Source organism: Ranitomeya variabilis, chromosome 6 (assembly GCF_051348905.1).
Source record: "Ranitomeya variabilis isolate aRanVar5 chromosome 6, aRanVar5.hap1, whole genome shotgun sequence".
Classification (NCBI taxonomy): domain Eukaryota; kingdom Metazoa; phylum Chordata; class Amphibia; order Anura; family Dendrobatidae; genus Ranitomeya; species Ranitomeya variabilis.
In genome coordinates, this window is record NC_135237.1 from 343,351,577 (window position 1) to 343,368,310 (window position 16,734).

At 42.4% G+C, this 16,734-nt stretch overlaps 1 protein-coding gene across 5 annotated transcripts in view; it reads right to left on the reverse strand.

The window, feature by feature from the left end:
- Positions 1–16,734, reverse strand: part of ELOVL2 (ELOVL fatty acid elongase 2) — a 345,230-nt gene that overhangs the window by 107,874 nt on the left and 220,622 nt on the right. The window contains exons 2-3 of one of the 5 annotated variants that reach the window (XM_077269882.1): positions 15,049–15,134; positions 14,898–14,978 (exon numbers count right to left, since the gene is read on the reverse strand). The exons of 3 other annotated variants lie outside the window; for them this stretch is intronic. In XM_077269882.1, coding sequence (XP_077125997.1) covers positions 14,898–14,921 — 24 coding nt within the window. In that variant the 5' untranslated portion in view covers positions 14,922–14,978; positions 15,049–15,134. The remainder of the gene's footprint in view (positions 1–14,897; positions 14,979–15,048; positions 15,135–16,734) is intronic. One more of the 5 variants, XM_077269883.1, reaches the window with a different exon arrangement.

A 16,734-nucleotide genomic window follows, 5' to 3' on the forward strand; every position in this document is an offset into this window, starting at 1 on the left:
CCAATTAATGGTGAGGACAGGGTTATACAGAGCTCATAAATATGGAGGAGTCCCTGCAGCAGCCTTGCTAGTCTTCTAGTAATTATCTTCTGCGGATAAAATAGTGATTTATCAAAAGTACAGCAAGTAGCATCACTGGAATCAGGGCCTCTGTATCTACATTACGCTGCAAAAATCTGGTGACAAGACTCCCTTTAATACACTTACAGTATATAAAAAAAGCACTAAAGTAAGTGTTTATGATCATCTTTCATATTTTTAATACACAAGAACTTTCAACCACATATGCGATTGCAATTATTGTGAGTTTTTATTTGCACGGAGAAAAGTGTGTCGCCCTGTGCTTAGCAGCGAACAGCTCTTCTGACCTCTTAGTGCGAAGACACGCCATGTATGTGTTCTTCACTGAAGGCAATACTGATTATGTGCTGAGTAGTAACAGAGCAGATGGATGGGCTAGGGCTGCAAACTACAACATCCACTCTAACATTAGTATTTCCTGGCTGGTGGGGCTGTTATTAATATTAATTGATATCACTTCCAAAATTTCCCATTAATCTAATCCTGGGACCACAGCATAACCTCACAGGGGCAGCAGGTAATGCAAAAAAGGGGCTTCACTTCTTTAACATTCTCCTTGTGGATCAGAAGCACTGAGTAGTTCCAAGAAGCTGCACTGGGCAGATAAAAAGGAGATCTGACCTTTAACCGAGATATTGACACGGTGCACATTAATATTCAGAGACTGATTAACCTTGTACTCTGAAACTCAAAGCTAAATAACCTGGATATCATACTGTATTTTTATCTAAAAAATAACTCTGCTCTCTAGGCACAAAGATGAATGGTAGATATCATTGATTTTTTGCTAGGAGCGTAAGGCTTCATGTGCTAAGGTATAGGAGGCTCTTTACATGCTCCATGTAGTCCGGGGCCCTAGTTCAGCACCCATAGGAGGCTATGGGACCATGTCTCTGATTTTACATACATTCATAGAGAATACAAGAGAAACATATGATACCATGTTCATTTGGACACAGTATTAAGAAGATATTCTGCCTTATAGGCAGTACCTCCCCCTCTGCAGTATAACCGCACCATATGGCACATGGAGTGTATCACCGCGTAGGCAGCATGCGCAGATCCAGATTCCGGCTCAATGGCGTCTTCATAAAGCCAGAATCTCCACCTGCGCATGGGCCGCTCCTGCCGTCATGTTATTGAAGCCCTGAAGACTATGGAACCACACTGCCCACGTGCTGTCCACTCCAATAACAAAGGCAATGCAGAATTTCATAAGAGACAGGCGGATGGAGGAGCAGAAAAGACCCTGCCCCTTAAGCCCGCCACGATATATCATTTAGCGGCTGATTAAACAACAACCATTGATCGGATTCCGTCACCACAGGTATCAATTTAATCAGCGTAATGGCGACATTGTGGCCACACCTGTACTTTATAGTGTTAAGTCCTGCTGGGAGGTTCTCTTTAAGTAGCGATAGGTTTATAGTGGTAATATTGGTATTTGTACAGTCTTTTTCTGTAGAGGTTTGGTCATCTAATTGACATACAATGCAGTAAGGTTGGGAGCAGTCATGGTGTAGCGGTATTACTTGTGCCCTGTATAGTGGTAACTGATCTCTGTATAGTGTGTTTTAGTACGTAGGTAGAATTTAGCTTTGGTATAGCAGTAATAGTTTTATACTGTATGATTATCATTTTCATTCTAATGGTGAGGGGGTGGAGATCCATAGTTTGGGGATTGCGCTCCTAATCCTTTAAGACCATCTCAAAGCCCCTGATATGCAGTCGTTTGTTAATCCCTCTGTAGCGGCAGTGAACATAACTTTAAACGTCTGTATCTATGCAGGGCAATTGAAGCTCTGTTAAGGAAAACCGCACTCTACCCATTATACAGATATGTTGAGAAATGTCAATACAGAATCTAGAACTAAAAAGCAGGGAAGTGTCGCCCTAGGGTAATGACTTATGTATGTTAGGTGAGCAAGTATACAAATACTTATACTATGCTTATAAAATAAACAATATTTCTCACTTTCCTAAGGATGTACAACAAATATTTTAGTTCTGTACTGTTTTTAACAGGTTTTCTGTTGAAAATAGTACAGCAGCCCATTGTCAATGTCAGCGAGCACTGAAAACCTTTTATACAGAGCATCCCATATAATTCATGGTAGCATGATTTTTATTACTAAGCAAATCTGGAGCTTAGAAGAAATGGTTTTCAATGGTCTTAAAGCACTCCTAAGGCTTATTCCTACTAAGGATTTTCATGCTATACAAAGCAAACTAGACTATGGCGCTTACTGCGCTATAACACAAGAACGGGCCATGTGGTCCCCTCGGGATCTGCTTCGTTCTTAATGTAGATTACATGAATCTGTACAAAGAGGGCAATCCCAAAATAAGGGCCAAGCAAATATGACCCCTAAGGGTAAATCTCTTTATTTTTCTGTTCAGAATCTAGGACTAATGTACTGTAAAACAGAATACACATTAAAATGCTGAAAAACTAAAGCACCTAAATTTCCCACAATGTCTTACAAGAAATCTCATGAGCGAGAAATCTCATGAGCGCTACACTGGAAGATTAGATCACTTAGGACTTTAATCACGTAGGTTAGGTTGTTAGTCCTGAAAGTGCATTACTTAGCTATGTACTGTATGTAATGTCACATTCATATTAGAGCTGCAGGGCTTCCACTACTACAGAGCACCATAATGTCACGGTCATATTAGAGCTGCAGGGCTTCCACTACTACAGAGCACCATGATGTCACGGTCATATTAGAGCTGCAGGGCTTCCACTACTACAGAGCACCATGATGTCACATTCACATTAGAGCTGCAGGGCTTTCACTACTACAGAGCACAATGAGGTCACATTCACATTAGAGCTGCAGGGCTTCCACTACTACAGAGCACCATGATGTCACATTCACATTACAGCTGCAAGGCTTCAACTACTACAGAGCACCATGATGTCACATTCACATTAGAGCTGCAGGGCTTCCACTACTACAGAGCACCATGAGGTCACATTCACATTACAGCTGCAGGGCTTCCACTACTACAGAGCACCATGATGTCACAGTCATATTAGAGCTGCAGGGCTTCCACTACTACAGAGCACCATGATGTCATTCATATTAGAGCTGCAGGGCTTCCACTACTACAGAGCACCATGATGTCATATTCATATTAGAGCTGCAGGGCTTCTACTAAAGAGCACCATGATATCACAGTCATATTAGAGCTGCAGGGCTTCCACTACTACAGAGCACCATGATGTCACATTCACATTAGAGCTGCAGGGCTTCCACTACTACAGAGCACCATGATGTCACATTCACATTAGAGCTGCAGGGCTTCCACTACTACAGAGCACCATGATGTCATTCATATTAGAGCTGCAGGGCTTCCACTACTACAGAGCACCATGATGTCATATTCATATTAGAGCTGCAGGGCTTCTACTAAAGAGCACCATGATATCACAGTCATATTAGAGCTGCAGGGCTTCCACTACTACAGAGCACCATGATGTCATTCATATTAGAGCTGCAGGGCTTCCACTACTACAGAGCACCATGATGTCATATTCATATTAGAGCTGCAGGGCTTCTACTAAAGAGCACCATGATATCACAGTCATATTAGAGCTGCAGGGCTTCCACTACTACAGAGCACCATGATGTCATTCATATTAGAGCTGCAGGGCTTCCACTACTACAGAGCACCATGATGTCAGTGTCACATTAGAGCTGTAGCGCTTCCACTACTACAGAGCACCATTATGTCACAGTCATATTAGAGCTGCAGGGCTTCCACTACTACAGAGCACCATGATGTCACAGTCACATTAGAGCTGCAGGGCTTCCACTACTACAGAGCACCATGATGTCACATTCACATTAGAGCTGCAGGGCTTTCACTACTACAAGCACCATGATGTCATATTCATATTAGAGCTGCAGGGCTTCCACTACTACAGAGCACCATGATGTCATATTCATATTAGAGCTGCAGGGCTTCCACTACTACAGAGCACCATGATGTCATATTCATATTAGAGCTGCAGGGCTTCCACTACTACAGAGCACCATGATGTCACAGTCTTATTAGACCCGCAGGGCTTCCACTACTACAGAGCACCATGATGTCACAGTCACATTAGAGCTGTAGCGCTTCCACTACTACAGAGCACCATTATGTCACAGTCATATTAGAGCTGCAGGGCTTCCACTACTACAGAGCACCATGATGTCATATTCATATTAGAGCTGCAGGGCTTCCACTACTACAGAGCACCATGATGTCACAGTCACATTAGAGCTGTAGCGCTTCCACTACTACAGAGCACCATTATGTCACAGTCATATTAGAGCTGCAGGGCTTCCACTACTACAGAGCACCATGATGTCACAGTCACATTAGAGCTGCAGGGCTTTCACTACTACAGAGCACCATGATGTCATATTCATATTAGAGCTGCAGGGCTTCCACTACTACAGAGCACCATGAGGTCATATTCATATTAGAGCTGCAGGGCTTCTACTACTAAAGAGCACCATGATATCACAGTCATATTAGAGCTGCAGGGCTTCCACTACTACAGAGCACCATGATGTCATATTCATATTAGAGCTGCAGGGCTTCCACTACTACAGAGCACCATGATGTCACAGTCTTATTAGACCCGCAGGGCTTCCACTACTACAGAGCACCATGATGTCACAGTCACATTAGAGCTGTAGCGCTTCCACTACTACAGAGCACCATTATGTCACAGTCATATTAGAGCTGCAGGGCTTCCACTACTACAGAGCACCATGATGTCACAGTCACATTAGAGCTGCAGGGCTTTCACTACTACAGAGCACCATGATGTCATATTCATATTAGAGCTGCAGGGCTTCCACTACTACAGAGCACCATGAGGTCATATTCATATTAGAGCTGCAGGGCTTCTACTACTAAGGAGCAACATGATATCACAGTCATATTAGAGCTGCAGGGCTTCCACTACTACAGAGCACCATGATGTCATATTCATATTAGAGCTGCAGGGCTTCCACTACTACAGAGCACCATGATGTCACAGTCATATTAGACCCGCAGGGCTTCCACTACTACAGAGCACCATGATGTCATATTCATATTAGAGCTGCAGGACTTCCACTACTACAGAGCACCATGATGTCACAGTCATATTAGACCCGCAGGGCTTCCACTACTACAGAGCACCATGATGTCATATTCATATTAGAGCTGCAGGGCTTCCACTACTACAGAGCACCATAATGTCACAGTCACATTAGAGCTGTAGCGCTTCCACTACTACAGAGCACCATTATGTCACAGTCACATTAGAGCTGCAGGGCTTCCACTCCTACAAGCACCATGATGTCACACTCATATTAGAGCTGCTTTAAACTTAGTATTTTGCTACTTCCATTAGGTTTATATGCAAGTAGAGATATAGATTGTATACATTGTCGATGGTAGGCTTGTTATCAGAGAAGTCAGTCTATAACATCGGACCTGTGTACCTCCTCACCTGACACTTTCCCTGTCCTGCTCTCAGTGCATTGCCCAATGGAGGCATGCGTAGAAGATAAGCATTTCATCACCTCATGTCTACGGACTCCAGCACTTTGAACATACAAATATCAGTGACTTATACTGTACTAGCTGTACTACCCGGCTTCGCCCGGGGTAATAACTGCTGTTCGCAAAATAGAATGTGTTAACAAAAATTTATTCTGCACAAAAAAACCACAAAACAAATAGATAGAAATGTAATTATTAAAAGGCAAAAACTAAGCTAATAGAAGCATTTTACAACATATATTTCAACACCAGAGATATTCCACACAGATTTAACTAAATTGGCCAAGTAATGTGAAGTAATCTTCTACTACTTATTCGAGAGCCTTTTGATAAACGACATTCTTAGTTTTTCCTTCAGGTGCAAAGACAAACAGATTTTTGGCTGTTCCAACTCTTGAATAGGCCACATAAAGTTGACCATGAGAAAAGCATGGAGATTGTAAATCTAAGCTAGCTGAAGAGCCCGGCGTTGCCTGGGCATAGTAAATATCTGTGGTTAGTTATAGCACCTCACTTCTCTTATTTTCCCATCACGCCTCTCATTTTACCCATCACATCTTTCATTTTCCCCCTCACATCTCTCATTTTCTCCCTCACACCTCTCATTTTCCCCCTCACACCTCTCATTCCCCCCTAACACTTGTCATTTCGACCTCCACATCTGTCATTTTCCGATCACTCCACTATTTTCCCTCACTCCTCTCATTTTGCACTCACACCTTTTCATTTTCACCTCACACCTCTCATTTTCACCTCAGTATATACATGTTTGTCATCTCACTTATATATAGTATACACCTGTATGTCATCTCCTGTATATAGTATATACCTGTATGTCATCTCCCCTGTATATAGTATATACCTGCTGTGTGTCATCTCCCCTGTATATAGTATATACCTGTATGTCATCTCCTCCTATATATAGTATATACCTTTATGTAATCTCCTCCTGTATATAGTATATACCTGTGTGTCATCTCACCTATATATAGTATATATCTGTGTGTCATCTCCTCCTGTATATAGTATATACCTGTATGTCATCTCCTGCTGTATGTAGTATGTACCTGTATGTCATCTCCTCCTCTATATAGTATATACCTGTGTGTCATCTCTCCTGTATATAGTATATATCTGTGTGTCATCTCCTCCTGCATATAGTATATACCTGTGTGTCATCTCACCTGTAAATAGTATATACCTGTGTGTCATCTCCTCCTGTATATAGTATATATCTGTATGTCATCTCCTCCTGCATTAGACCTCGTTCACACGTTATTTGGTCAGTATTTTTACCTCAGTATTTGTAAGCTAAATTGGCAGCCTGATAAATCCCCAGCCAACAGTAAGCCCACCCCCTGGCAGTATATATTAGCTCACACATACACATAATAGACTGGTCATGTGACTGACAGCTGCCTGATTCCTATATGGTACATTTGTTGCTCTTGTAGTTTGTCAGCTTATTAATCAGATTTTTATTTTTGAAGGATAATACCAGACTTGTGTGTGTTTTAGGGTGAGTTTCGTGTGTCAAGTTGTGTGTTGAGTTGCGTGTGGCGACATGCATGTAGCGACTTTTGTGAGATGAGTTGTGTGGCGACATGCGTGTAGCAATTTTTTGTGTGTCGAGTTGCATTTGACAGGTTAGTGTAGCAAGTTGTGTGCAGCAAGTTTTGCGCATGGCGAGTTTTGCACGTGGTGAGTTTTATGTGTGGTGCGTTTTGAGTATGTGCAAGTTTTGTGTGAGGCAACTTTTGCATGTGTTGCAACTTTTGTGCATGTGGCATTTTTTCCGCGTGTGCAAGTTTTGCGTGTGGCGAGTTTTCCATGAGGTGAGTTTTGCACGTGTGGCGAGTTTTGCATGTGGAGAGTTTTGCGCGTGGCGAGTTTTGAGCGGCGACTTTTGTGTTTCGACTTTTATGTGGCGAGGTTGGTGTATGTGTGGTGAAATGTGCGCTGAGGGTGGTATATGTGTTCGAGCACGTGGTAGTGTGTGGCGCATTTTGTGTGTGTGTTCATATCCCCGTGTGTGGTGTGGTGATTATCCCATGTCGGGGCCCCACCTTAGCAACTGTACAGTATATACTCTTTGGCGCCATCGCTCTCATTCTTTAAGTCCCCCTTGTTCACATCTGGCAGCTGTTAATTTGCCTCCAACACTTTTCCTTTCATTTTTTCCCCATTATGTAGATAGGGGCAAAATTGTTTGGTGAATTGGAAAGCGCGGGGTTAAAATTTCACCTCACAACATAGCTTTGACGCTCTCAGGGTCCAGACGTGTGACTGTGCAAAATTTTGTGCCTGTAGCTGCGACGCCTCCAACACCTTTCCTTTCACTTTTTCCCCATTATGTAGATAGGGGCAAAATTGTTTGGTGAATTGGAAAGCGCGGGGTTAAAATTTCACCTCACAACATAGCCTATGACACTCTCAGGGTCCAGACGTGTGACTGTGCAAAATTTTGTGCCTGTAGCTGCGACGGTGCAGATGCCAATCCCGGACATACACACACACATACATACATACATACATACATACACACATTCAGCTTTATATATTAGATAGTCAGAGCTAAACAAGTAGGAATAGTATAACAGGACCTGCCATATATTTCTTTAGTACTCAGTAAACTGACTTTTGTTATTTTAGTGCATTTTTTTAGTAGGATTAATTGACTTAGGGAATTTAAGAAATACTTTTGTAGGGCACGCTGGGACATCTTTGTCAGAGATTTACTAAGTAGCTAAATATGCCAGTTTTTTTCTGGAGAGCAGCACATGGTGCGTAGAGGATAAAAGCGTTACCACAATCTGATTATAAAGTCTGTGGTCGCATTACCCTTGTTCAGGGGACAATATAAAGCAAATTAGCTCTGCGTGTACAGAACTATCTGATCACTCCATTTTCAGGCAGCGAATCATGAAACTAAATTACTTAATCACCTTAGGAAGAAAATCCTCTTATTTGGAAAAATGTCACGTGTGAAAAGTGTTGCTGTAAAAGACGAGATGTGCTTCTCATACATAAACCTACATGGGCAGAACAACCTGCCAGCAAAACACAGAACTTAAGGTACCTTCACACGAAGCGACGCTGCAGCGATAGCGACAACGATGTCGATCGCTGCAGCGTCGCTGTTTGGTCGCTGGAGAGCTGTCACACAGACCGCTCTCCAGCGATCAACTATGCCGAGGTCCCCTGGTAACCAGGGTAAACATCGGGTAACTAAGCGCAGGGCCGCGCTTAGTAACCCGATGTTTACCCTGGTTACCAGCGTAAAATCTAAAAAAAACAAACAGCACATACTTACATTCACGTCCCCCTGCGTCCACTTCCTGACTGACTGAGCGCCGTACAGTGAGAGCAGAGCGGTGACGTCACCGCTGTGCTGCTTTCACTTTCACTTTGCGGCGCTGAGTCAGAGGAGGAAGCAGACTGCAGGGGACGCAATGTGAGTATGTGCTGTTTGTTTTTTTTACATTTTACGCTAGTAACCAGGGTAAACATCGGGTAACTAAGCGCGGCCCTGCGCTTAGTAACCCGATGTTTACCCTGGTTACCAGTGTAAAATATCGCTGGTATCGTTGCTTTTGCTTTCAAACACAACGATACACAGCGATCGGACGACCAAATAAAGTTCTGGACTTTATTCAGCGACCAGCGACATCACAGCAGGATCCTGATCGCTGCTGCGTGTCAAACGAAACGATATCGCTAGCGAGGACGCTGCAACGTCACGGATTGCTAGCGATATCGTTATAATGTCGTTTCGTGTGAAGGTACCTTTACCTGCAGACATAATGGTAATCGGCAGGTAAATACCATTTTAAACATATCTGGCAGCTTAATTGGAAATGCGTTTGCAGGGAGAAAATGAAGTTATATTCTCCCTGCAGCCACTCACCTGCGGCCATCGTAGCAGAGTGCGCTGTAATCACTGCCTTGTTCAGGAATGATATCGTGCTATGCACATACACATGCTGTGGAGGAATAGGTCTGTCAAGAAGCAGGTAAACTTCTTAGGGTATGTGCACATGTTAAGTATTTTGGGCAGAAAGTTTTGTATCATTTCTTGGCAGGAAAATACTGTGTAAAATAGGCATGTTTTGACACATTTTTTATGCTTTTTTAGGGCATGTGCACATGTTAAGTATTTGGTGCAAAAATGTCTGCATCTCTTTGCAGGAAAAACTCCATAGCAAACACGAGCATTTACTACTTGCGGTTTTGGTGCAGATTTTCCAGCAATCATTAGGCCATGTGCACACGTTTATTATTTGATGAGTATTTTACATTGTATGTGTAAGCCTAAACCAAGAGTGGAACAATCAGAGGAAAAGTATAATAGAAACACGTCACCACTTCTGTATTTATCACCCACTCCTGGTTTTGGCTTACAGATACGGAGGTAAAAAACTGACCAAATACTCAACATTTTTTAGTATGTGTGAAATCAGCAGTAAAAAAAACCTGGAAGAATTGACACACTGCAGATTTAAATCTGCACCAAATCGGCAAGTCAAAAATAAGCAACATGTGCATGAGACTTCTGGGTTCTCAATCACTATGCTGTCATAAGGAATCCCTTCAGGTTTTGTGACAAATCTGAGCAAGAAAAAACATGACAAATCTGCAACGTGCCCACAGGTCCTTACAGTAGTCTCACTGTGTAGTAAATGCTGACTGATTACATCCCTGGGGCCACCAGAGGATCAGAAGCGAGTGGCTGCAGAGAAAATATAAACTTCATATCCTCCCTGTAGCTGCACTTCAATAAAGCTGCCAAATATGGTTAAAATTATATATATCTGCAGACTACCACTATGGCTGCTAGTACATAATGTTTTTTCTATGGGTTATTTTTTGGCTGATCGGTTCATTTTAAAGTGTTTTTCACTTTTTTTGTAAATAAAACATAAAAAGAATATATCAACTGGAAAACCATCATCTATATGACCCTTTAACAACATAGAAGGGAGCTTTGTATCAGACAAAGTGGAGCGCCATGACAAGGATCAACTCTAGCATTAGTGGACTTGTTACAATATTTCAATGTGAGCTACAATATATTACCTCGTCTTTGCGGCAGTCACTACCGGAGGATAGTGCGGTCACCTACAGTAGTCAGGCTTCGCTGTTTAGCTGCTAAACACACAGCAACCAGCTGAGCACTGGGTAGTTTGCTTTTCAGAAAGGGTTGTCCTGTTGACACTATTATGGAATGTAAAAGTATGCAACTGTCTAATATTCTGTACTATGAAGTTAAATGGAACCTGAGAGCTGATACAACTTGCCCAATACACATGTAGAGAAAAGATCACTGCACTCGTATATTGCTAGTTGCTTATATCAAAAAGTTTATTTGGATAAATACGGTAGTTCATGAAAAATAGGCGATCTTTTAACGTTTCGGCCAGCCCGTGGCCTTGATCACAAAATCGCCCAAATAGAATTCATTACAGTAATGACACTGTGAGCTTGGTGAGTCTGGTAAAGAACGCGGTTATGTAACCAAACTGGTATGGTCTAAGTGCTTGCCAGTGCAGTATAAACGTAGTTCCAGCTGGGATCAAGTCTGTTTTGTGTTTTGAATCTGGGGTACAGTTCAGATTGTACGGTCCCCGTGTAGCTTGGTATTTCCCAGTGGGAGCAGGGAGAAATAGTGCTGTCTTCTATACAGGGTCAGGGGTACGTTTCTGGCTGTATGGTCCCTGTAATGTTTGGCATATCACAAAGGGAGCAGGGGGTGATAGCAATCCAAATCTCCTCGTCTTCCTGCACCTGAGGCGAGCGTTGGTGGCCAAGTGGAGGGAGCCGACACTATCGTGTGTCCAGGCAGGTGATCGATTTTTTCTTGGCCATAAAAAAAAACAACCAGTGGTATAACTGTGGGCAAGTGCCCTAGAATAAAAATGCCCATTTTGGATAAGGATGCTGGAGAAATGAAGCGAAGCAGAACCACTTCCAGAGTAAATGCATTGTAAAAAAGAAAATCTGAAATATCAAACTGATGCGCCATAATTTTAATCAGTGAGAAACTTCCATCGATCACCGAAACAAAAAGGCAAAGAACCTCGGCCAAAAAGGCGCTCTACCCTGGTATTTGATCTTACCAAAAGATTGGCTCATAAGACCTTTTATGAGCCATTCATAAGCTAGGCCCCCCGTTTGGACTTCTGCTCCTTCATTTCCATAATTGGTGAGGTTTCAGTACCTTGCCCACACCGATCGATTAAAACCTCTGTCCAGTCACTATGACAAGTGAAAAGTTTTGTAAACGTTACTAAAACTAAAGTTACTAAAAATTAGCAAATAAATTATAAAAAAAAAATACAGGTCACTGAATACTATTTTTTTAAGACATAGTTCAGAGTACAGAACGGCAGCTCATGGATCTATTTAGTAGACAAAGTCCTTGCACAAAAGGTAGAAGCAGCAAAAATGAGAACATATATTAAAAATCTGCATGCTTTACTCACTGTTACTACCTGATAAATGGAACATAGTATTCCCCCGGGCTTTGTTTCAACTAGGAACTTATTAAGTGCTGACAATGAAGTCCTAGTTTAAAACAATCCATGCAGCTCTTTAGAGGATTTTTAGCACATAGAGTATACAATAAATAGATTTTTGCAGCGTTTCATAAAAAAAAAAAAAAAAAAAAAAAAGCACCGATACCAGTCTTTTCCATCATAAAACACCAAGCAGCAGGCATGATCACACCCTTGGGATGGCAGAAAAGCAGATAACTGTCCCCTCATGGCACAGCAGAGACACAAGAAAATAACCAAAGCTTTCCAGTATAACCTGGAATTTATACAGATAAAGTAAAGGGAGCAGCATCTTCTTGAAGATAGGTGATTCCAATGGAGATATCCAGGAAACAAGATAGCACAAAGATAGAATGACCAGGAAGCCATGATCTCCAATGGCACTTAATCAGAGTCTAAAATTAAACGTGAGATGAATAATAGAAGAGGATGTAAAGAGAGAAGATGAAGAAAATGTCAAATTGTAGAGAAGCAAACTGTTACTGATGAGTGTTGACTCTCAGGCCTAGACAGGCCACAAAAACCACCGGACTTGTAATAACCTCTCTGCTTATATTTCCCCATAGCAAAACCATTGCTATTCCCTCTTCGGGTCAGCTTTTGGGTGGACAAAATGGAAAGACCCTTACAACATTCAACCCTCATAACTGGATTCATCCCTCAGACATAGAACCTCTACACGTCAACATCAGCTGCACACAAGCGGGTTGTATACACCACTTTCCCTTTATGGGCTACTCACAATAAAAGGCTTGTGGACACACTATCTTCTGTGTCATGTTCTTCCATGCATCTTTGTCATAACCATTGGAGGTAGTTCCTCGAAGGCAGAAGTCTTCTATGCTTTGGACAGCCACAGAAAGACTCCTATACGCCTATCAACCAGCTAAAAAAGCACCCATGACTTTGAATGTTCCCAACCCCAGGGTGTTTGTTATTAGGCTATTCCCTACATTCTTTACTGTCACCAGAATTATTGCCATTTATGAACAATCCCCAAGGATGGAAAGACACGGCTTGAATAGGTTGTTCACTACTTATCATTGATGACCTATCCTTAGGATAGTTCATCAATGTCTGTTTGGTCGAGGTCTGACACCCGGCACCCCCACCGATCAACTGTTCTCAGTGTCGGCTGCCAGAATGCTCAATTGCTGAGCTGCTGTGTCTTCTGATAGTGGCCGCCTCTGGGTACTGCACTTCTGCCTCCCATTGATGTGAATAGGAGGCGGAAGTGCAGTATCTTGCCGTGGCCACTATCCGAAGATGGAGCAGAACCACAACTGAGAATTTTCGGTTGGCCGCCGCCTCTGCCAACACCGAGAACAGCTAATCGGTGGGTGTGCCGGGAGTCGGCCCCTGACTGATCGGACATTGTTGACCTATCCTACGGATAGGTCATCAATGCTAAAGTAGTGGACAACTGCTTTAAGTTTGCCACAGCTCTCAGCTTATAATACATTCTGCAAACTCACCCACCAGCTCTATAAATGGCATAACCACAAGTCCCTGGTAGTTGTCTAGGGGCTACGTGGGATAATACACTGGCCAGATCACCTCCCTGTACAGCAAACCCCACTTACATAACTCCCAACTCGGACACTCATTCAGGAGGCTGCAATAAACTATTACTTTAAATTAAAGTACAGTAATGAGGACAGATAACACATCCATATGGCGGACACATAAAATAATGAAAATCTAGTGGGGGTGATCAGGACCAACATTATGGCATCAACATAGCACATCATTTCCAAAGCTCTTACACACCCCAAAAGTTTGAGATTTACCATGTTTTTTTATTATAAACATTGTTCCATCTGTGAAGAGTGGGAGCCCTGTACAAATTTACACTGGACAAAAGGGATGGGGCCAAAGTCAGCTGGAGATGAATCTCCGAGAGCCCCATAACATCCTCAGGGGCTGCCCATTGTACAGGTGAACAGTCTGATTTCTCTAGCATCACGGCTTCCAATATTATAGGAGACATGACAGATGTGACATTATGGTCTGCACTGTAATGAATCCCAACAGCTTGGATCCACCAGGTACAGTATTGCATCGGAGAGAATTGCACAGGGATCTATACACCGCAAAAGACCCACTAAAGAAATCAACTATTACTGTGTTTGATAGTCAGCCAGGCGTGTAATTAATTATGATGTGTCTCCTAAGGGAATTGGCTCCTTCTACTTATGTTATACTAATATTCTGGAAAATGACCTCTTAGTGGATGATTTTTTACAGCATCCTTTAGTATCAAATTGTTATTCTCTTTTATGTGATAAAGGAGGACACGGAGCACAAAAGCCCCATGTGACAGCGGAGCGTGTCTCCACCCTATAATAATTGGCATTTTTACATATAGAAGTTGTGTTGGGAAGCATCATTGCTTAGTTACCTTCCCGTGGTGTCACAGATTACGTTATCAATAGTCTATAGTTTCTAGTTACCTGGAACTACAGTAAATTTGGAGCCTGAATGTGCTTTATACTATATACTATACTATATATACACTATATAGTATTTCCCACTCAGTATAAAGAAAAATATAAAAAATAAAATAGAAAAAGTCACATCTGGTCCAAATCTAATCAAAGCATATGGACATTTTAGAATATTTCTATTTTCTTTGAAAACACATCTATCAAGTGTCGATGAAGATCCGGGCTCTTGCCGATTAATTGCATATACTTGATATAAACGCACCTTAGGATCAACCCATCTGTACATGCAATGGCCAAGTATTTTCACGAATCACACTGGTAATTGGACTCTATAATCTGCGATCTATAAACGTAGAAATAATCAGTCAGGATTAAGATGTGCTGCTCCATTAGTATTCACCTATATGTCTGACCTGAGGTTCCTGAAAAGGCTGTCCTGCTAGACTTGATTCTGTTAATGATTTGTATTGCTTGGTTCCCGCGCACCATATTCTGTAATCTGATATAATCGTAAAGCAAATCTGTCACCACATTTCACAATTCAAACTTTATACACTATTAAATTTATTTTATAGACCTGATGCGGCTGGTGTTTTTACTTTGAAAATCCACATCAGAAGGGCTGTATAATCCTGATATTAAAGCAACCTGTCACCAGGTTTCACAGATATGAGATACGTCCACCACCTTTCAGCCCTGATATATAGCATTCTAATATGCTGTATATAGGTACCCAACTGACCTAAAAGATAAGAAAAAGAGCTTTTATTATACTCACCTGAGGAGCAGTCCAGTCCGATTGGCGTCGCTGGTCTTGATTCGGCGCCTCCTATTGTCTTGCGATGCCATCTTCCTTCTTGCTTCGTGGGAATGATGCCTCTTACATCGTCCAAACAGTCTACCTGGTATCCCGCTCCTGCGCAGGCGTACTTCTCTTCCCTGACTAGGGCAAAGTAAGGTACTGCAGTGCGCATGCGCCAGGACTGTTTGACCTTTCCCAACACATGAGTACTTTGCTCTCAACAGGGCAGATAAGTACGCATGTGCAGCAGCGCGATGCCAGAGACTGTGTGGAAGATGCAAGGTCGCGCCATCCATTATGAACCAAGGAGGACAACATTGCAAGAAGATGGGAGGCACTGAACCATGAAGAGTGATACCCCTCGGACCGGACCGTCCCGCAGGTGAGTATAATAAAAGCTCTTTCTCTTCTCTTACAGGTCGGGTTGGGGGCAGATATACTGCATTACAGAATGCTGTATATCAGGCCTAAAAGGTGGTGGCTGTATTCCATATCAGTCAAACCTGGTGACGGGTTCCCTTTAAGATGATCATTTTATGGAAAACTGGCACATCCAGCCAATGATATATAAAATGACAAGCTTCATTAGAATTTCATTACAAACATGGAATCCAATAGCATGAAAAAACCTGATGCGTTTCCGACGTGAAAGTGCCCTTAGTCATAGGGTCCTATGGCTGAACTTCACAAGCAGAATCGGCAGTGTTTAACCAGGATCATCAGACGGCATGGGGGTGAGCTCATATCCCACTCTTCTTCTAATCATTTTATGAGGCCTGCTTCAGAGTAAAGCTCGCCATACTCATTAGATGGCTGACGGCCGAACAATGCTGCAGCCAATCGTTAGGCTGGCAGCCAGCTCAGCTGGATCTCCCATACATAGGAGTGTATGTCCTTTATGAGAGAACAGCCTTACTTCTGGGAGAACAAAAGAATGGGAAGTCATAAATGGAACATGCCAGAGCCTTAATTCCCCCAACAATCAATTGTCCTGAGCTCTCATACACTTTAGACAGCTCTTCGAACTGTCCTGAGGAAGTGACCACACGAAACGTGCGTTGGGGTGGCGGGAGTACCTGTGTTACAACTGTGTTAATGATGTAAGTGTTTATTTAAATTACTCTTTACATACTCTATATGCAGGTTTTCAGCAGCACCTTATATCTAGCAGTTAGTGGTTTAAGTCCACTCAGTATATATTCTTACACCTAGGATCTATTCCAGGTAATATCACGTTGTATTATATACAGTGTTTCCCTTGTATAGTTGGCATTGTAGCCTCTGTTATTACTCAAGC